The sequence below is a fragment of the Molothrus aeneus genome, chromosome Z (assembly GCF_037042795.1).
Source record: "Molothrus aeneus isolate 106 chromosome Z, BPBGC_Maene_1.0, whole genome shotgun sequence".
NCBI classification, from domain to species: domain Eukaryota; kingdom Metazoa; phylum Chordata; class Aves; order Passeriformes; family Icteridae; genus Molothrus; species Molothrus aeneus.
This window is the reverse complement of record NC_089680.1, coordinates 50,684,428-50,707,719: the sequence shown is the minus strand read 5'-3', so window position 1 is coordinate 50,707,719 and position 23,292 is coordinate 50,684,428. Positions and strand designations below refer to the sequence as shown.

Sequence of the window (23,292 nt, the reverse complement as noted above, 5' to 3'; positions counted from 1 at the left end):
ACTGTTAACTGCAATAGCAGTACTGGATGCTGTCATACAAGCACACATATTCCATAACCAGAGTGAAACCCACATAAGAGCATAAAAAGATGAAAAAACACTGCATTTTAACAGGAGACTACAGATGCAGGGAGCTACAGAGAATTTATTTTGAACACAACATATCTTATGCAATGTAAAATTTGGGAGTGATGAGACTAAAGCAAGAGGCCTATTAGAGAACATCTGCAGCACTACGTATAGAGATAATCAAGCTGTGGGTAAGTAGCAAAGATGTGAATAAGATAAGGATAAAGATGGAATCTGCTAACAACTGATGATGCTGCAACATCATGATGGTACAGGAAGCAGAAAGAAGAAGTCTTGTGGTGGTCAGATGACACACTTCAAGAAGAAGAAAATTCAGGTGCTAGTAAGGCAGGTGGGCTGAATTAAGGACAACCTAGTGAATAACTGACATGAGTTACAAGCAGTGGATGAAAAGGTGTTGCAGGTCAGACCCTAGGCTCCACTTTAGCTAGTGAGTATAAGTTAGCAGCTTGAGAGTACAGGGCTATTCCAACTTGTATATGAACACAAAGGTTGTAAGAATAAAGTCACAACTTCATTTAGATAGTTATACTGATGTTAAGATAATTTCTTACAAAACCCTATCCCAGGAACCATATTAATCTAACTACATCTCCTTTAAATTCTCTGTTGTTTCATCACCTTGATGTAACATCCTGACTCAGAATACATACAATGATAATTCAATACAGAACTGTAAATAGACATAACTGCTCCTTGTTTATTTAAATTAGAGTTCAGAAATTATTGTGTAGCTAACTGTCTTCATAGAAGACAAACTGCCACAGTGTGCACGCAGCATTAATAAATGGCGTTTAGAGGCAGAAAAGGATTCTCATCCCAATTGGCATCTTTTGTGGAAACTGCCAAAGTCCTGCAACATGCACCTTTCCTAGAAGGCAGACTGGTTCTGATAAAGTACCAGTGATTCAACTGATCATATAATTAGCACTTGGTTTGTTCCAGCAGCATTGTGAGTATAGAATACATACATTTTTACACCTATGATGCAAGTTCAACTCTTCAAAACTGGAGGGTCCATTTGCAATACTGGTGCATACCACCAAATGGCATTTAAGGACATGGCTCCTTGGGAAATGGACAAACCAGATTAAAAAGGTGATGACCAAGAAGTCATGCAGTTCAGAAGCTGTTCTGCAAGCCAAGTTTAACCCTGCACCTTCAAATGCTTTTGAAACACACCCACAAAGAAGAAAAAGAGAGTTCTTGAAACATTTATCATTGTTTCCTCACAGCCATTTAAGGAGATGGTATTTTACCCATTTTACATCTTTACAAGCTAAAGAACAGTACTAATCTAATCACATGTTGACCTTTACTGTGAAGCATTCCGCCTTAAAATAAGATGAGCCATAATTTACTAGTTTACCAAACTGTTTCCAATGCAAAAGGTCTAATAGATATGGCATTTTTCTGTCCAAAACATGGTAGACTTTTCTACACTATGCAACTGTTTAAAAGAAGAATTAGCAGCAGCTGCATATTATGCTAATAAAACTTCTTCCACTTCTGAACAGACCTCAATCCTAGAGCCTAAAGAGAAAGAAACTACGAGTCCTGACCCCAGGCATACACTCAAATCCACAAAAAGTACACTTCCAAGAACAAAAATAAAAATTAAACTACTTCTGTCTATAAAACTTTCATGTGGCAAGTCTACTATTTAAGTGTGCAGAACAAAGTCTTGAAGAATGAAGCCTATTTTCAGTTCATGACATTACCAATCATGTTATATTCTTATAGAAGACCCTTAGCTTACTCCACCAGGAAGTCTAACAACACTCTACACAGCTGACTTAGTTAAAATGTCCACCATTCCCTACAGGCTTCCTGTAGCTGACCTATAAGGTGTTCAGACACAGCACTAAACAGCAGCTTAGAGCACTCTATCATGAGTTCAGACAATCTCTCAGGTTCACAATAAAACTTGTTTGTTGTACAGCATATTATTGGTAGACCTCCACTACTACTAGAACAGGAATACACACCAGCAAGTGCAAACTGTTACTCTACTAAACTATACCAGCTCCCTGGAAAATTGAACTACATTGTATCAATTAGAATACCTGCATAAACACACATAAATAATTATTAGCATAGACTGGGCCTGGATCTACCTCTGGGGAAGAGGACTACTACTCCAACCTCAAAGAGCTTGCTAATGGTTGCATTCTCATGGGAGGCAGAATCTTGAGTTGCCAGAGACTTCGACAACTGAAGCAATGTCTCCTATTTAAAGGACAAAAGAGCTTGTCACTGTAACACTACTGCAGCATGTCCCAGTCATCTCTAGAAAGAAGCCAAAACACCCTGGGGTAATTCCAAAAGGGACTCCATAATAGCACATGCAACTCTCAGTGAAGTCCAACGTTCCATTTTTGGGGAATTTCTGCTTCAATCTCACTACAAACTGTTGCAGTGTGTGTTTCTGACTGTAATGCAGTTCTAGCAGTCGGTTTTATAATCCTTCCTATTTTGTACTGTTATAGCATATTTTATTACTAATGGATTGTTCCTTTCCCCCTTGTGTTTTGGTTTTTGCCCTAGTTGTCCATCTCCCCAAAGACCTGCCCTTTTGTACCCTGATCCTCCTCCCACTGAATGTCAATCCCTCCCCAAGCTTGCCCCTTTCTCTAGAAACTTCACTATCAATTTTACTTCATTCAAAACCCCACTGCTTTTTTTAAGTTCTCCTCCCCTGTAGTCCCCTATTGGTTTAAACATTGTGTTCCCCGCCTTATGTTCCACCCCTAGTTTCTCCCGGTTGGTTAAAGATTGTATCCTCCCCTGGGACCTCCCCTCACTTATAAATTGATGTATGCCTTTGAGTCAGTGTCTTTCTGTCCCAGACCCTGCAGGGAATAATCTCCTTTGGAAAACACACAGAGGACCTCTCCCCGTTCCTTGTCCCTGCCCTTGGTGCAGTCCTATCCCCAACGCAGTCCACCTGTGCGCTAGAGCAGCTGTGACCTACAGCTGCACCTCAGATTCGACAGCTTTCTGGGGGCAGCCCCCTTTCGCTGTTGGTGTCGGGAGCTGTTCAGGCTGAAGAAATGCAGCACCACAGCAACAAACCAGTGTATTTTTCAATTTACTGCAAAGCAGACACTAGTCACACTTTGGACCTAGAGCCATATTTTATTTTATTGTATTTTACATCTAAGCACCCACATTCTTATTTTCCTAACAACTTCGCAATTCACCATCTGTTCTCCAATGCCCTGTCCACTGAAAAGATGCACCTGCCCATTTTAAGTATGAACACAAAAATAATACTAGGATAAGCTTTCTGATGGTGTAGTACTGCTTTATCCACCAAAAGGTAATGAATTTATCCTTTGTTTCTTATGAGATACTAAGAATACCCTTAATTCAGTATGTCTTCTATATCTTCTATTTTGCTAATAGCACCAATAGTATTTATAAGTTTTTAACATAAGGTAAACAAAATTGAGAGCACATAAAGTGTCACTTACAGTATCACTAATGGTGTAATATAAGGATGTTTACCCTGAAAACTCATACATGGGGACTTCAATCTTGAATGTAAGCATATGTTGTGTTGTAGATCATCTTCCATTCATCTTTAGTCAATTCATACTAAACATTGCTTCAAAATTCCTTGATTACATACCTCCACCCCAATCAACAACTTAAATATTTATCTTGAAACATAACACAGCTGATTAAACAAAGCTGACATGATCAGCACACCTGCTGCAGTTTTGAAGTTTAGAGATCAGGCCATCTGCAGACAAAAGCCTTGCTTTTAAGCCTCAGAAGTATTTAGCTGTGGCTTCTTCATTATACATTAAGTATACATTTCAAATAAGCAATAAATAAGGATATTTTACAAATATCACAGTAATATTTTTCAGGGGCTTAAAATATCCATTTCAATGCAATTTTAGTACTTCCACAGTTCTTAATCATTAATAAAAAAATCATTCATGCAAACAAAACCAAATCAATAACAATAATAAAAACCTAAAGCAGCAAAACCAAAACAAACCACAAAACCACCCCTAAAAACCCTACAACCCCACCCTCCCAAAACCACAAAACCAAAAAATCAAAACATTTCTTCACTTCTGAAGACATTTTGCACATACCAAGTTACTGCACTACATTTGAATTTTCTACTTGGTTATCAACCTGTTTCACAGAATTTCAAATTTTTTGACTTCTACAGACTGCAAATCCTAAATTACAAAATATTTTCTAACTTATGGCTAGTAAAACATGCAATTAAAAACATACTTTACTTTCAAATGTTAGCTTTATTGCAGGACATCGAGATGCATCCAAAAAACCCACCAGGAATCCCAGGGCAGAACTCTCCAGTTACTGGTCTCCACATGAGATGTGGAGGACATTCCATGGAAAACACTGCCCCTGTTCTTTGCACTGTCTTCATGTAAATCACAGCTCATTAGGAGCTCATGGCCTGCAAGGCACTGCTGTGAGAGCTAACAGTGTTGGCACTTACAGGGACATTCATAGCAGTTTGATACACATTCCTTCAAAATGCATCCTATATTCAAATGTATTTGCCAAGTGAAATTTAAAGCAGCTTAAACACAAACTCCTGAATTACAGGTTCAAAATTCTGGCATAACAAGAAAGAAAAACACTCAGGATTATATAATAAGAGGGCAGCGCTTGAGGACATTGAAAGTATATTAGATTAACAGGAACTAAGAAAGCTCTATCTGATTTATGTAAGAAAAAGTGGGAGGAGAATGGAAAAGGAAATAATATGTCAAGCCCTTAGCATATTGCATAAGCATACTTCCTTATAACTAGGCAATAATTTTGCAGTTCTTCACTGCAAACTATGGGAAGTCTGACAAAGCATTCGCAGGACATAGTTACCATGACCTTGAACAAAGTACTTAAATGGTTTTCCTGTTTTGTTTCAGTAGATCTGCATGCAACATTCAGAGGTCGCTTCCTCAGTCAAATAATATATCTGGAGAGCAGCAAGAGTGGTTTCAATTTAAAACAAAATCAAACCAAAACAGGCCAGTGATCATTTCTGCTGTAGACAGCTGCTTTAACTACATTAATTAAGAGCAGGCACAATATATATTATCAGATACAAGTCACCATGTTCTGCTCATCATGCTCTCCACCATAGTCTAGCAACACTACTGATAAAAATAGCAGCTGCTAGAAACTAGCATATAAAAATGCAGTATGGCATCAGCTTTCCAATATACCAGCAATCATCTCCTATTCTTATAATGCATTGTATACTGGGTGTTGAAATATTAAAGCAGAGAAAACTAAATTTTTGGACTGTAAAGCTGAACTTCAAAATGAAGTTGACACTTCTCTCTTCTTAAATATACATACAGATGCTCTTGAGGCTGTTGTCATACAATTATAGACTTCTATTGCGCATTAGAAAATTGCTTACCTTCAAGATTTAAAAGAGCAGAACAAAAAATAAACCAAAACAAACAAACAAAAAAAAAAACCACACACAAAAAAAACATAGGAAAAAAAAAAAAAGAAGGGACCTAGCAAAGCAGGCCAATGAATACAATGACATTTATTTACTGCATAAGCCTGGGAAATGTCAAAGTGGTAGAATGACCTAAAAGAACCTTATTAGAACCTTAACCATCAACACAAACTCTTTCTCTAAAAATTATAACCAAGCTCTCAGTACAGTTTCATAAAACAAAGGTAAAAATTAGTGATCAGTTTAGTCAACAGGTAGAAGTAGCCTGACAACACTGCATAACCATTTTTAGAAGATAAGCATAGAATTTACACAATTTTCTAAAGGCTGCTTCAGAGGGGGAAAGATACAAAATATCAAAGACACAGTTTCTGTTAAACTGGTTTGTAAGTTCTACTTTTCACAAAAGAAATCACAGTGCGAAGTTCATAAGAACTAAAATTCTAGTCAGCCCAAATATGGAAAAGACATGCAGTTACTGCCAAAGCTTGCCTTCTAAGTAAGCAGCATAAAGAAGTTGACAACTTCACTACTTAACAAACACTCTTATTTCTTAATAATGACAAATAAAAGCCATCACTTGGGTGATACTTAACCTACCCTCACAATTACTAACCTAAAATTCTGGTGGCTGACAGCAGTCTTGATACCAAATAGATTACAATAACAAGTTTTGAATTTAGCACTCACTATTAACAATGCAAGATAATCAGTCTTCTCCAAAACTGTTCTCACTTCATCAAAAAAAACTTTTGCAAAAATTTTGTAAATTTTGTAATTTTTGCTATGTCCCATGCTTGTTCCCAGTACAAACTATTGTTATAAATAAAAAAAAATCTGGCAAATTTTTTTTGGGAAGAAAAAGAGCTGCAAAACCAGTTGGACCAGTTGTTGCCAAGGTGGTGTTCTACCTGTTTGTTATTGTAATCACCAGTCCTTGCAGCTAATTGCTCCTTTTGTGCCTGGGGCTAAGTTAATGGCCCTTCTTTCCCAGACCCTGAGGGGAAGGGACATGGTGGGGGGGCATCAGAGAGAATGCAAAATTAACGTCAGGACCAGCATGCCATGGGAGGCTACGCCACCAAACTTACCAAAAAGACCCCCAAAACAACGAGCAAATACAAAATTAAGAGATCAGAGTGATGTCTGGACGTGAGGAACAGAGCACCGAGCCTGCAGAGATGCTGAAAACCTTTGTTGCCCCTCGCCCTAACCAAAGACTTCAGCTGAGGCCAAGACCCTGGCTGGAGCTACCCAAAAGCTGAAAAAGATGGAGTTACGCCCCCTGCTATCGTGAGGACGGGGCCCGCAGCTCTGCTCCTACTGGGCAAAGCTGCACATTCCTCCTCCTCTGAGTCACCGTGGGAGAAACAACGAGCTTCCCAACCTTGAGCTGATCACTTTTAATAAAGGCATTAAAAGGAGAAAAAGTCTCCTACTCTCTTTATTTCACTATCACTTCCTGAAGCTCTTAAAATGTCTATTTTGTAATTACCTGACAAAGTAAAGGAAACAACTCACTACCTACAAACTTAAAGAAGTGATACAACTGAAGGGTAGTCCTCAGTAGGAAAAACTCAATGAATTTTATAGAGTACTCACAAGTATCTATGTAGGTGAAATATTTCTATGTTAAGATCAAAAGGAATTACTTGCACAGGTTGTGCAGTTGCTTGTGACAGCATATATAAAAGACATCTCATGCTTCACAGGAAAGTAACAGAGCTTACAGACGAGAAATAAAGAAGCAATTCCATGAGATGCCTTATCATTAGCATGTTCTTGGATCCTGCTTGTACACTTCATCCTTCTTACCATATCTGCTTACCAGATACTAGAACATAAGCCTCATCTACTGTCAATATATTGAAAGGGAAATCAAGCTTTCTATCTCCTGGAAGGAAAATTCATAATTCATTCTGCTTCCCTTCATAACACAATTATTTGTCTGGTCTTCTTCCATGACAATACCCATGCCCAGAATGAAACAGGTATGTTTTGATGCCCCTTAAACTCATTTGACTGCAAGAACCTCTGACAACCATATATAAAGATATATGGCTGATGTACAATTAGTAATCTGTATTGCCCATAATGGTCGAAAGAGGTATTCCATCAGAACGGCTCCATTTTGCAAAAAATTAGGAACTCCAGATTTATTAAATGTTGTTTTGATAGCAAATGCTCAAGGGAAAGTTAAGGGATAATCTGTCTTCATCTCCTCTTATAACGGGAAGTTCTTACAGTCTTTCAAAAACCAAGGTCACCACAAAAACCACCTAGAATAACATGTGCTTTGTTTTTCCCAGTCATGCCTCCAGTTTCCAGCAATATTTCAAGCTTCTCTCACACATATAGTAGATTAAGTCACTAATGTAAAAAGCTGTAAGTTTATTTTAAACACACACAGTATTTTCTAATTGCAACACAAATACTAAGACTTCAATAAATTGCCCTGTTTCCTATAACATGTTGCCAAGGCAAACACCTTATAACTACTATCAGCTACTACCATTGTAGAGCAGCATGAAGGGAAGAAGAGATTTTGTCTTACAACTTTTCCATGAGATGGCAGTTTAAGGTCTGTCTCTCCCCACACCTCATTCCCTTTCACCATCTATGAATTTCTGTCCCCTTAGATAAAACAAGGCAAACTTTACAGAACTGTGCTATCAATTACATCAGTGGAGCAATTTGAGTTATACTGTAAAATAAGTTTTCTTGCTTAAAAAGAAACAAAAAAACCCTGTATGGATTAGTTCAAACAGATTTACAGCACAGCCTAACAGTTGTGGCAACAGAAGAGTGATGAACTCCAACAGTTGCTTCCTTAAAATCCAGTTTTAAAATGGATTGATGCTGTGACAAAAAAGAAAATATCATTGGAAAAGGAGAAGAATGAAAAGCCAGGGAAGAGAATACCAGCACTCAACTCCATTTTTCTTCCTCAGTAAAACTAAAGATTTGAAAGAAATGCAATTATTTCAACAACTCAGAACTTCTGCACTATTTGCTAAAAAGATCCCTACATTTAGGTAGAGAAGATCATTTCCAAAATAGCACAAACATACAAAAAAACCCCCACAAACTCAAACTAGAGTTACCTCCATCAAAAGTTAAGAGGAAACTAAAGCTTTGTTGCACAGCAGATCCATGAAAAAGGGGTGCATCCGGACAGAAACACCCTTCTTGTGAAAACACCCACATCACGATGGCCATAAAGATTTGGCCAAAAGAGGACAGTGGGCTGAAACAAGATGAAGGTACTGACAAGTAACAGCAATACCAGACAGGAGACAGAAATCCCACCTCAGTATTCATCCCTTCCTTTACAGGTTTTAATCTCATATAGGATAGTACACTTTGGCTAAACAACAATTCAAAGAAATCTTAGGAAGATCTGGTCATGATAACTGACAATAGGTAAACAAGACTGCTTTAAGAAAACTAAGACACAGCCGACATTGCACAAGCTTTCCTCTATAAGCTCAAGGTTCAAGATGGTGGTAGTAAAGAGACAGCAAGCTCAAATAAATGACAGCTTAGTGATCCTAAATAAGTACAGGATTGCACAAGCCCCTAAAGAAAAAAAGGTGATAAAATCCTGCTAACACCAAGGAGAATCAACCGGTAACACTGAAAAGGAACAAGAAGTAAGCAAGAATTCTAGTTGGGAAGATAAAGAAATAGCGGAGATCATAGAAGATGCTACACCCGGGGAAGTGAAAGAACTTTGTGCAACAACGGAATACCAAAATGAAAATTAGAAAGAAACTGACAAAGAAGTACTCCAGTTCTAATTGCCTCAGCAGGCAAAACAGCAGTGGGGCAACAGAAAGAATTAGCCCAACTGGAATAAAGTCTGGTATGGTTGCACTAAGTTTAATTTAACATGAGTCAATAGATAAAGCTGATAAATTTGGTAAAATAAGAAGAAAAAGGGGAAAAAGGCTGGAGGGATAACCACAGACAGAAGTAGTGGCAAATAAACAATAATCAGAGAGTAGAAGGCAGTGCTATCCCTGTAGGGAACGCTCACTTAGGAGTTGGATTCCATGTGTTGTGGGTTCCTTCCAACTCAGAAAATTCTGTGGCACTACAGACATCCAGGGAGAATAACACATCATGTGGTAGAGGATTACATATGCTATTGAAAGCAACAGAGACCAAGGAAGTTGAGAAAGATGTGGAATCCTTGCACCTTGGGCACAAGAAGCCTGTAGAGATATAAACTGAAGACAATTCCAGCATAACACAGAATCTGGACTGGAATTGATTTAATATGAAGAAGAAAGAGTGTGTGACAACAAACATACATTGCTCTGTTCAGGAATTTGGAAAAGAAGGGAAATAGACTAGAGTGGTGTTATTTTTAAGAATGGAGAATAGCAACTCAGAATAAAATTAGGAAGGGAATAAGATGGCAGCAGGATGTAAAAACCTGAAATTTGAAATTAAAACAGAAAAACTGAATGAATGGGGCTTTGGGTAGTTAAAAAGGCAGAAAAAGCAGAAAACAAACATGAGACTACATCTCTGTAAGTAGCAATCAATAGTGCTGAATAAAGGTAAACATGTCAATTCTAATCAGTTTTTCTCTGGAAACCTTTAGATTCTGCTGGGGAAGAGACATAGAAAAAGGCCTAAAATAGAGGCCTTTGGAGAGCCGGCAAAGCAAAGGAACTGGGAAACATATATAGGGGGGAAAATGGCTAATTGAGTATGAAATAAAAGCTATGAAAAAAACAACAAAGAAATCTATCCAGTTCAACAGTCAGTCACAGGTAGATGAATTATCAGAAATGAGAGGAGAAGGTGGTAGTCTTGAGAAAGGGACTTGGAGATGCAGTAATCAGATAAGATGGTTGTGATAAAATTATCACAGAAGTGATAATTTCTGTCAGAAACAGAAACGGGGATTAGCAGATGAAAATCCAAAAGGCTAGAGCACTGAAAAAGAAACTTAATGAGAAATCTACTTGAAAAACAAAGTCATAAGGAATGAGGGTGTTCATGATAAGAGGAGAGATTTTGTCAAAGACCAATATGAAACTACAAAGGGAGAAGCAAAAAGTAGGTGAGGAAATGTGAAGGAATGTCTGATGGACCCCTGCCCAGGAAAAATGTAAGAGGAGGAAATGCAAAGACCATGGTAGATGAGGAACACAGCATTTTTTTCATGATAAAAGGGATGATAGGACAGACATTAGGACCTAATGTAGTGCTGTATGATATACAGCAAGGTTTCTGTAATCCATATACCAGACAAAACTGCTGATAAAATATTCAGCAACTAGCCTTTGATTTGGATTTCCTGAGGAGACACACTTACAGTTAGGAAATTAAATAAACTGTCATTCTTTATACTTCAGTCATATGTATATGGGGTACAAAGCTCAATTGTTGTACTGTATCTTGCCATACATAAGGAAGGCAAATGAAAAGTTTACTCTGAACATCATACAGCCTAGCAGCAGATCACAAATTTAACTAAAACCTAAAATCAGTCAGCTGAAACCCATGAACAGGCTAGACATGCAAACCAATTCACCTCTAACATTACCCACAAATGAGGCTGCATTTTCCTTTAAGATAAGAACAGTGAACTGCAATTCAAATTCATACAGAAGAGCTAGAAAGGGCCTAGAAAACACTCCAAAAAAAGCAATTTGGATAGAAATCACAGAAAATAAGGTTGGAAAAGACTTGAAAACATTACTTCAAAACATCAACTTCACTCTCAGTGCTCCAAGTCTGTATCAGCTTTCCTTATGCCACTCCTGACAGATGTTTATCTAACATGCTTTGGTTTTTTTTTAGCAAACCTCAAGCAACACAGACTTCACAATATCCTCTGGCAGTCTACTGCAGTGACTGAACAATTTCAAAATCTGCCCTAAACATTTAGAATATATCTTACTCTCTTAATTCAAACCATTTGTTCATGCACCATAAGGCTGATTGCCTTCCTCTTTGCAGCATATTTGCTATACAGAAAGGATGTTTCCTATTGCAACTGGACAGCTCTCCGCAGTGTTCTGCATTGGAAGGACAGAGCTCTTATATAAAAATAAAAGTATGCCTGAACGGATGAGCTACAAAAACTCATCTCTGTGATGAGTCATCTGGGACAGCAGAAAAGGACTTTCCCACATAAGCAGTCTGCTGGAAGCACAATTCAGCCACTGCAAGTGATAAAGCCAAAGGAAACTAACATTTACAAGCAAGCAAAGCACAGCCAAGGCATCAGTCGTGATCGTTTGTACTACAGCCTTCAGAAAAGAGCCACGCAAAAAACCAGCATAGCTTTGGCTGTGTTGTTCAAAGGCAAAGTTAAAATGGGAAGCAGAGCCGCAAACTGGAGCATTGGGTGGAGCTCTCGATTGTGCCTTGCCTGGCAGCACCACTCTGGGGGAAAAAAAGGAGTCAGTACGGGCAAAACAGAGCGAAGGGGGAGGGGGAAGAAAGAAAAACCGACCTCGGAAACAAGAGATGTGCACGGGACCAATCAAACACAGGGAAATGGATGTAGGGAGGCACCTGAAGCCTTGGCCATAGAGTGAGGAAGGAGGCTGGGATTAGGACTGTCTCCCTTTTCAGAGGCAGTGGACTTGACGGCTGCCCTGGGCCTGATGACTTTTTTCCCACGGAATAGCTTCTCTCTGTCGGGTGAGGTAGTAGGGACCTCAAAGAACCTGCTGCAGGAAGGGCAGGGCATGCAGGGCTATCTAGGGAGAGGTACTGAGGTCGGGGGGAGCTGGGGTGGGGATCACAGGAAAGTGGTGCAAGGCACTACAAGGATGGCAGGTGAGAACTGGGAGGTCTGCAGCTGCAGCCATGGCAGGGAAGTGGAGCAGGGAATACCACAGATTGCAAGGCCGAAGAAGGGCTGCGGAAGAAGGGGCAAGGTGAAAATGATCCACAGGAGAAGCAGCACACAGAACAGTACGCAGAGGGTGGAAGTGCATAGCATGGTAAGGAGCAAGGCTATGGTGGAGGGTGAACAGCCATGAGCGGGAAAAGCACAGCTACAGAGGGAGCAAAAAGGTGCACAGTTCATGTGCATGAAGGCTTTGGGTGAGTGGATGTATGGGGGTGGTACCCAGCCACGAAACAGCAAGGCTACGGGAGGGGAAAGCAAGGTGGTCGCAGTCACGGGAGGGCAGAGCTGCTGGTGGAGGAGCGTGAAGTGAGGAGGGAAAGCAGTGGGTACCCAGCCACGAAAGAGTGTGGTTACAGACTGGGACGCAGGAGAGTGCGCAGCCACGGGAGAACAGCGCTACAGGTGTAGCGAGGGGGATGCACTGCCACAGGAAAGCGGGGCTCCGTGGTGGGAGGCAGCTAAGGGGTGCTTAGCATGAGGCAAGCGGTGTTGAGAGGGGCACAAGGGGATGCACGGCCGCCAGAGAGCGCGGCTGCGGAGGGGACAAGCGTCTGCGCAGCCACAGGACAGCGACGTGGGCAGACCCGGGGCCAGGGGGAGGCACAGCCGCGGGGCGGGCAGCGCGGCCAGGGCCAGTTGTGGCACGGCCCTGCAGCGGAGGGCGGCGGGGTCAGAGAAGGGAGGGGGGGACACAGGCCACTTACCTGCGCGGCAGAGCTACAGCAGCCCATGGCGTCCGCTGGTCTCTGCCCCGTGGGTGCCTGCTAGGCATCCACTCTCCGCGACTCCCCCGCCCCGGGCGGCGGCGCGGCGCGGGGCGTACGGAGGGCGGCACGGAGGAAGCGGCGGGGACCGCGGGGCCCGGTCAGACGAGCGCGGCTGCACCACAAACGCCGCCGCGGCGCCCCCTCATCCTCCTCCCCCCAGCAGACGCGCGGGGGAGGGCGGAGCCTGGAGGGGGCGGGGCTTGGTGGGGGCGGGGCCAGAGCACTGCGGCGCGGGGGGTACCTGCCCGGCCGGCGGCCCCGCCCCCGCGCCGCGGCTGTTTCCGGTGTGGTGATGGCGGCAGGAACTAGCCGAGCTCAGGGCTCGTCCTTCGCTCACCACTCGCCCCGCTGCAAGGTGCGCGCCGCGGTGGGGACAGCCGCGTGTGGAAACCAAGCTCTGATCAGCGGGGCTGCCCAAGAGTCTGAGAGCTCGCCCGCTGAGAGGAAGAAAATACCTGATCGTATGGCCTGGTAGTACATAAGCATTTGCAGGCGAGAATCTGTAGTAGAATAAAGCACCATTTCTACACTTCTTTTAATGCTTCGAGGGATAGTGATTCAACCACTTTTCTGGGCAGCCTGTTCCAATGCCTCACCGGCCTTATGGTGGAAGAATGTTTTGTAGTATCCGATATAAACCTCCCTGCGTGCAGCCTGAGGCCAGCTTTTCCTACCTGAGAGGAGGGGCCAACCCCCACCGCGGTGCAACCTCCTGTCAGGGAGTAGTAGAGAGTGATAAGGTCACTCCTGAGCTTCATTTTCTCCAGGCTAAACTATCCCAGCTTCCTCAGTCACTCCTCATAGGACTTGTGCTCCAGACCTTTCACCTGCTCCATTGCCCTTCTCTGGACACACTCCAGCACCTTGGTGTCCTGCAGGGCCTGGAGTTGGACACAGAACTTGAGGTGTAGCCTCACCAGTGCCAAGTATGAGGATTCTGCTGGCCACACCATTGCTGGTACAGGCCAGGACGCCGTTGGCCTTCATGCCCACCTGGGTATGCTGCTGTATCATGTTCAGGCTCTGTTCATGTTCAACATCCCTCGGCCCTCTTCCACCATGCAGCTTTCAGCCACTTTTACCCCAGCCAGTGGCACTGCCTGGGATTATTGTGATCAAGGGCAGGACCTGGCACCTTGTTGAGGCTCTTACCACTGGCCTTGGACCACCAATGCAGCATGTCCAGATCCTTCTGCAGAACCAGCCTACCCTCAGTGTGTCAGTATTCCCACACAATTTGGTATCATCTGCAGAGTGACTAAAGGGGCACTTGATCCCCTCGTCCATGTATATTGATATATAATATATTACACAGGCCCCAGTACTGAGCCCAGGGGGGCCAGTGACCTGTTGCCAACTGAATGTGGCATCATTCACCACCACTCTTTGGGCTCAGCCTTCCAGACAATTTTTTATCCAGCAAACAACACACACATCCAAGCCATGAGCAGTCAGGTTCCCTAGGAGAATACTATGAGAGAGAGAGAGTCAAAGGCTTTGCTCTGGTCCAGATAGACAACACCCACAGTCTTTCCCTTGTGCACTAAGGAGATCACTTTGTCGTAGAAGGAGATCATACTGCTCAATGAGTATCTGACTTTCCTAACCCCATGCTGGCTGGGCCTGATCGCCTGATTGTCCTGCACATTCTGTGACCAAGAATGTCCAGAACTCGTGGTCTGTTCCACAATCTTCCTGGGCACTGAGGTCAGGCTGACATGACCTATAGTTTCCCAGATCCTCCATCCTGTCCTTCTTGTAGTTGAGTGTCACATTGGCTAACCTCAGTCCCTTTTAAGGTATGTTTATTGGTCCAGCAGTTGTGTTTGAGCACAACCTAAACATATGAAGCAATACTCTCTATAAAGTTTGGGGTTTTTTTCTGAATCTTAACTCAGTAGCAGAGTTATCTACTATTCTATCAATATAGTAGAATATCCATGATTGGAAATAGTGTTGCAGTGACTTAAATATAAAATGATCCTTTTACAGGCAGAATGAGGCAAAAGAGACCTTGTGACTAGAAAAGGAGTTTTGTTAGGCTTGCAAGAAAACTGAGAAACTGACATGTGGGTGAGTTGTGAATCACACTGGGGTTTTTTTAGCTCTTGTCAGTTTAATGGCAAGTAGAATCATATTGGTTGGAAAAGACCTCTAAGATCATTGAGTCCAACCACAACCTGGCACTACCAAGTCCACTGCTAAACCATGTCCCTTAATGCCACATCTTCATATCCTTTAAATACCTCCAAGTTTGGTGACTCATCAGTAGCATCACAATTTTCTGATTTTGTAGTATCTAGTTAAAATAGTGCTTTACCTTTTTGCATGTATATTGCTATTATTTTCATTGTTCCACTTCATTCTATCCAGATACTTATCTGGTGTTCAAAGATGTGGCCATGAAAGAAATGTTTTGCAGGAACACTCTCTAGCAGGAATGATTATTTTGTGACTGACACCATAATTGATAACAAGAATTTCGTAGCCAATTCTTGTGTAACTTTGGAGCCATCAGAATCTCTATTCCTCCATTTTGTCTTTTATGAAATTGACTTTTGTCTCAGTGTTTCTCTTTTCTGTTTGTTTGGGTATCAGAAGAATTATGTCTGTGCCATAGATGTTATTTAGTCAGTCTCTTAAACAGCCCAAATTAAATTTTTTTAAATAGTCTACTCATTTAGGACTTTTGCTTCAATAGTTTCATTTAGGACCTCAAAAGGTTGTCATGGAAATTAAATTCTGCCTCCTACTTTTTTGCATGTAGACTAAACATATTCAGCATGATTATCAGAAGAGAGTAATGCATTAAAAACACATGACATTAAAAATGTCTGCCCCCCAAATTTGTGGACTCTTAAAACCCTACATTCTAGCCAATAATGAAGAGCTTTGTGCAGCTGCAGAGAGGCAATAATAACTTTATAGTGATTAAAAAATGCCAGTCCTTCATTGGCAAGGGGAGCCTTTATGAAAAAGCTTGTAAAGACATACCAGCTGTAGTGTAGGTAACTGGGGTTTAGTGCAGATAACTGTAGATGACAACTATATGACAACTGTAGAAATTATTTGAACAGATATAAGTGTTAGAAATAATCTCAGAATCTCTGCCTCTGGACTAAGGAGATTAATTATGTTTTTGGTAGGGATGCAGTAATAGCAGCAGCAGTAGTTGCCTGACTGTCACTAGTTTTACTGTACTTTGTCTGGTCAGTCACACAAAGGGGAGGAAAAGTTAAAAGATTCTGGTTTATTCATAATTATATGAGGTTTTATATTTATTTGGATTAGCATTTCATGAAGGAACTGAACTGAGGCTTGCTGAATCTTAGTTCAGTAATACAGAAGTTGAACTTCGAGCATATGTCTAAGTGCATTTTTTTAATTGGGCTTTTTGATACCTTTCTGAATCTGAATGTAATAGGCTCTAAGGCATGGTTACATCACAAGCTGCTAAAGAGCAAATCTGACTGCCCCAATATACTGTTAATAAGAATCTACCTATTTTTCCATAACAGATTTGAGTCTGCCCTTCTGCTCTCGCCAAGAGCTTTACCTGTATTTTCATTTCATTGCTAGATTGTAAGTTATGTCCCAATTGCTTCTATTCTGAGAAGGAAGCGTTAATTATATGGTAATATTTACCTTTTCATTTCTCACCAGGTGCAGAATCCTGACCTTGCTCAGCCGTATTTAAAAACCTAAGGATTTTACAAAGTACAATATAATCTATATCTTTTGTTCCATATTAATTAGAGAAATACCTTTAAAATTGTATTAGATAAAATTCTATCCACATTGATATGTTCTTAAGTGTGAATTTTGGGAAGGAATTTTTGAACAGGCTCAGTTTTGAACAAAATGCTCAATCAAGACATAGGCAAAACTTGGCCTTGCCATTAATGAAATGGGGAGCAATGCATTGTGCAGACTAAAAACTGAATATTGCACCAGCAAGGTGTTGTTGCAGTCTGTGTGTTTGCATCCTTCTTCTAATTGACAAACTCTGCTTATTATCATTCTGCTGACTTCTTCCACCTACCAATAAACCTGCATCTATATGTGCTTGGCAACCACTCTGAATTTTTAAAAATCCCATCCAGTGTGCTTAGCTTTCATATTCCTGAGGTTGTTCTTATTTGATTTTGGCCTTTTTGGTTGTTTTGGGTTTATGGTTTTCAAAATGTATTTAAATACAGAACCACATGTATTCTCTCCATAATGTGCCTAGTGAATGGACTTAGCTGTCATCCACATACACGATGCAGGATTAGGGGTGATTCTGCTGATTTCAGCAGAATAGTAATGGAAGTGCATCATGAGAAGGAATTGCAACAAACACATGGCAAGTAGGCTGTCAGCCTGTCTCTATGAGCAGTGGATAAAGCCCACTGACTTATTCAGACCCCTGTGGTCCTACATATCTCAGAACTCACGTGAAACTGATCATCTTTCTGAAAAGTTAAACCATGCCATTGCACATTTTTAAGTGTTGTGGAACTACAGCATTGAGGCTTCTGTCAAATCACTCAGGACACCAGTAACAAAACAGAGAACTGACGCTGTATGTTATAAACTCCAGCTTCTATCCTGAAAATCCTGTCAGTTGCAAATTTTTGTCAGTCAAAATAAAAACATTCAAGGCATTCTTCTTTGAATTAGAATAGTAGGATTCTTGCAGTCTTTTTGATTGCTGACTAAGAAAATATGAACAATGCTCAGTTAAGGCTAAGATTTTCTTCTTGCTGTATGTCTGACCACAGAAGAAGAGGTCAATTCAGTAAACTCTCTGAAAAAATCAGAAAACCTATTGTGATTCTACTTCTAATTGGAGCCCCATAAATGAGTCATATCAAGTTTGTTTCAATTTAAAACTGGAAACTCCAAGGAGAGAGAAAGAGCATAGGGCTTTTTGAATGAATCAGGAGGGTGAAATTTTCTTTCTCCAGTCCTGAAACATTTGGTCCATTATACTCTTAGAGATGTAACTTTCTGGTGAGAGGATAGAGGTCTACAGTGGAGATCCTGTCTGTAGGAGGCCATCAAAAATATTCAGGACTCATTAGAAGATTATCATTTTAGTGTGTTAGGAAAATGTCTTTTTAAACATTTAGTTAAAGTACTGCTTTGTATCTGTGGTAGTACATTCATGCTGTAATGAAAGTAAAATGGATATTCTTTTTATATTAAAGCATGGAGGTTTTGCCCTATTTAATACCTGTTGGACTTCATTCTGATGTCAGATCACCTGTGCATGAAGAACAGTATGAATAGACCATTTCATGCAAGCAAGACACCTGTGACACATTTACATCATTACCAGCCTGAGCCAGAATCATTCTAGCAATTTGCAGCTGAAATGTTCCAAAAATATCCAAAAATTCTCAAAAATGTTCTTTAAAATACCTGTGATGGTGGTGTTGTGTGGATCAGGTGTGCAATGATGGCATGGTAGCAATCAAAATTGTAGAATTTATTTCAGCCTATTGAGAAAGTTTTGTGTTACCCAAGGGAGACATACAAAGCCAAGTACAATCCTTCCTGTAGAGACTGTACCATCATAATACATGATGAGCTATTACAATCTCCTGTCATTTCACTCCAGAAGAGTTACGGCTCCCATAGTGAGGATGTAAGACTACAGATGGAGGACTGCCTGCAACAAATCTCTTACAAGGCTGCTGCTGTAAATCTCTTGGAGAAGAGTCATTGCCTAGAAAAAACTATGCTAAAGGGACTTGCCATTTGTTTTCTTAGGGAAGATGGGAAGAGGGTCTACAGAAGAGGTACTGTTCCATTCTACACTCTTTAATGTTGTGCTAGGAATCACTCATCAAGGAAGGTTCAGTTGTTTCTGGGAGAAAGAGAATATATTCAAAGTGTAATACTTTGGCTTTCTGCATTTTATATGAGAGGGGGAGTAGAAATCCCTCTCCAGAGGCTGAATTTTTTATCTTAGTTATAGTAATTTCCAGGCTAATGATTGTGAGATTGGCACAGGTCTGGACTGTTGGTTGTGCTGAATATTTGCAGTGGGCTCAGAAGTTGTATTCAACTCGGGTGCAGGCTGAAGACCAAGGAGTGCTTTACTGTGGACACAAACACTCATTCATATACTCAGTGTAGGTGAGTAGACACTGATAGAGCTCAAAATACTCTTGTGTGTCCTGTGTGTGAGTCCTTGAAAGTAGTCTTTTGAGACTTTCAGGCTCAGTTAAACCAGAAAGGTGGATAGAGATATGGGACTCTCAGGGGACTGCATAATTCAGCTCCGTACTGCAGCTTACAGTATATATACAGCCAATACAGCTGGCAGTGACAGCTAACAAAAGAAGATAATGGGGCCTTCATGTTGAATTTCACTATATTTTTTTCCTTCTGAGGTGGCTTGTAAAGGTCCCAGCCTCAATGCTTGGTTGTTCTTCAGTCACTCATATTTACCTTTAAAATTAGGGTAATAAAAATTTGAAAAGCAGTTTCTTTTAATACAATGGCCCCACCACTTCAGTTACAAAAAGAAGTAATTATATATGTATAAACAGGAATTGAGATTTATTTGAAATTGACAATGTTAGCTTGCATGTTTCCTCCCTATATAGACATGCTTATCTTTAACTTCATAACAAATACTTTGCTTAGTGAAAACCTGTAAGTGATGAAAAGAATGTTTGGAAAATGGTGTTATGTTAATTTTTCTGGCTTACAGAAAATATGGGGACTTTCAGAAGTTCTACATATTCATTAGGTCCTGTTAATATTGAGTTTCTTCTGGAAAAAAAAAAAGGTGCATTTTTTGTTTAAGAAAATAACTGCAGGTGGTAGAGCTTGTGTGACCTTGTGGGCCTAGTTGGAGGGTTTCCATCCTTGTTTGTCCTGGAGACCAGTATGGTACTGTGAATGATGTATTTTCTCCAGTGAATAAAGGTTCCGTCTGCTGAGCAGTATCAGCTGTCAGGCTGCCCATGTCCTTTGAACCAGGCATGCGTTAGTTGGTACAGTCTCATACCACTAGCTCTGGGGTCTTAGGCCACAAAAAAATTGGATGGGAGAAAAAATCCTTCCCCATCTGCAATAACCACTGTAGTATAAACACCAAAGAAAAAACATTGGCTGACAATATTCTTGAGAAGAGCAAGTTCTAATAACTTTGAGCGTTTTTTCCGGTCAGCACTTTATCTTTGATTAGCAGGTCTTTGATTATCTAGAGGTTATAGCTCACCTGGACAGGTACAGTTGCTTCTGATTGTTCATTCAAACTCAGAAAGTATTTTATAGGAACACAATCAGCCAATGTTATCTTTAGGTTTATTTAGTTTCATTTTGGCTATATCTCTTTCCTTTGACAAAATATCCCTCTAAATACTGTAACAAGTTGTTTTGTGATGTGTAGGATTTGTCTGCAGGAATTCTATTTCCCTGCCTTTCCCAAAAATATTTATTCAACAGTATTCCAGAATGTTCTTGTTGCTCTTTGCTTCTATGTGACACAATTCTAACTCCAGCCTCTTGTCACCTGCACCTGTTTTTCCTGTTATTAATGCTTTTGTTGACGGTGTAAGTTCCTGAGTGGGACAATACTTCCAAAATAAAAGCAGCAACAGTCTGCTTGTAGGTATTAGTCTGGCAAGCCAAACATGTTGTTGTTTCACTTGAAGATATATCACTCTTGAGCAGGTGACACTGAGAAATAGCTCTTTTGCTGTGGCTTCTTCTCAGTCGTGGCAGGCAAGCAGAAGTGTAACTTCTGCTGCGGTACTAATGAGCGTGTGATTAATGACACAGAACTGAGACATTGCGGTGAAGGGACACAGGCAACAGGCTCAGGAGGTGGAGGAATGTGGAAAGAGTGCTAATAACTGAGTGAATAGGATTTTGTTATTTTTCCTGTCACTGTCCCTGTTATCTCACTGACCAGGTTCCAGAAACCTGACCAAGTCAGCTAGCTAGGCATAGACCATAGAATCCCTGACAGATCCTGGGTACAAAAGAGCAGTTTTATCAATTTTCATGGCACTGGAAAAATTCTGGGGCAGGATGCAGTGTCTGGTACCAACACTTTTGTAGCTATTTCTGGTAGGAGGGATTGCGGAAGAGAGAGAAGCGTGTCACTTTGAAATTCAGAAGATTTCATGAGACAGTTTTCAAGCTGAAAGACAAAAAAAAATTAAATGTGGAAAACTGTTTTTTGGCAGTGCTGTGGGAACACTGTACATTTTAGAGTCCAACCAAGTCTGTTGACATGGGTGCTTGCAATAGCTCATTACCAGAAACCCTCTTATTTTAGAGGTAGATGGGGAAACCTCTCCCTTCTTGAGTCAGATTCTTGGTAGGTAGGGTCCATCACACATCCCCATTCTGGAAGTTTAGTTGTGTGAGTTAAGCTTAGCTGTCTGAGCCTAAGGTCAGCTACTTCCCTAGTAAACACTGTTGTAGAGAAGGCCAGAGGTGAGGGCCCTGCCCCTTGTCTCCCTTGGGAGATGCTCTGTCCAGCCTGATCACTGTTTCTGTCCCTGATCCTGACTAAGACTTGCCTTTCTGCATCTCAGCTCCTTTTAGTGAAGTCCTCACTCACAGGAGCCATAATAAGGCTGCTGGCTACAAGCCCACCTCCCTTACTGCTTCCTAATGTGCTGTGCATTTGAGACAGCTGGAGGGTATGGCCAGTCTGTGCTTGCAAAACAGAAACGCTGTTTCCTTCAGCAAATGAAGGAAACAGTGAAAGGCAGAAAGATTTATGAGTAGATAGAGAAAACACAGGTTCTCAGAAAATTTACATTAGAAATTGTACTTTGCATAACAAAATCTCAACAGTAATAAACATGGCCATGCCATAAAGACAGATTTCAGTAGCTGTTTGTTCTGCAGTAGGAAAAGAATGTATTTCATTTTTTTTCTTCTAAAAAAATAAACCCCCATGCTTTTTTTGGTTAATCATCTAATTACTGAGATAATGCAAATTCTGTTGGAAGTAGTGCACAGCTGTTCACTTGCTTTTCAAATTAATGCCTCACTCTTGGAACAGTTAGTTTTGTTTGGACAGTCTCTTGGGCAGAGACTCTGGTATAGATCAGATATTGTCCGTCAGATATCAAAATTAATTTCAGACAGATTTAGGGAAAGATTTCTGCATTGCTAAGAAGTTTCAGTTTCAAAGAACTTGCATTTTTCAGTGAGGAACTGCTTAATCAAAATATTTCTTAAGACAACAAGAGAACTGAACTGCAGTAAAAGTGATGGTAAACTAATAGCTTCAGGTAAGATTGAGAGACCTGTCTTGTTTTCATGGGTTATCCCATCACATTTACCAAACAACTCAACCTCAGAGATTTTCCTAAAATAAACATCTTCCTACTGTAAAGTTTTATTTCATCAGAGACATCAGAGACAATTCCACAAAGTCTCCAAAGTACATATCCTGCTGCTTAGAAGTGGTGGCAGGGTACAGAGAAGAGGGGAATTCTTGACCTCTCTAATGAGTGTGTCTACCTTTATCAGGGGCATAGGCTAACTTATGAAAGAATTAGGAGAGCTGACTGCATTTCATCCTTCTTTAGAGCTAGTCTTCTGTGGTACTGGATTTTCCTGTGAAATTTCTTGGAGAAATAGATAATCTCCATCTCAGCTAGTGAGCTGAGCTTGCAGAAGGAACCATGCTTTGTTTATAGTGCAGATCCATTCTGTTGTGAGGAGGATTTGATCTATAAGTCATCCTGGAAGTCATTAAGCAAATTGCAAAAAGTGTGTAACACATCAGTAAAGATGAGGCAGATGACCTACTCTCTCTGTAAGCAGAGAAGGTAGTGGCTTCTGCTGTTTTTGTGTTTTCCTTTCTTTTATCTCACCAAATATCTCTTGCAGCATTTATTCCTCCCTGTCAGTTTCTAGATGGGCATGAACTAGCAATCATTATCACTATTTCATTAGGGTTATGGTTGTTTTTTATTGTTACCATGTCTGTATCTGTCTGTTCTAGTGTGCCTCCTCTGGAGTAGAAAAGTTGTACCCAGTCCTGAGTTGTGGCCGAGTGACTCAGACCATTTGAGGGACAACAAATGTTTTAACTGTGGTACTGATGTGTTAAG

The 23,292-nt window shown here is 40.8% G+C and overlaps 1 protein-coding gene across 1 annotated transcript in view; it reads right to left on the bottom strand.

Moving 5' to 3' along the window:
• The window catches only part of SLC44A1 (solute carrier family 44 member 1), a 71,097-nt gene extending 57,838 nt beyond the window's left edge, over positions 1–13,259 (bottom strand). The window contains exon 1 of the mRNA XM_066569056.1: positions 13,148–13,259. Coding sequence (XP_066425153.1) covers positions 13,148–13,174 — 27 coding nt within the window. The 5' untranslated portion in view covers positions 13,175–13,259. The remainder of the gene's footprint in view (positions 1–13,147) is intronic.
• Positions 13,260–23,292: the final 10,033 nt, after the last annotated feature.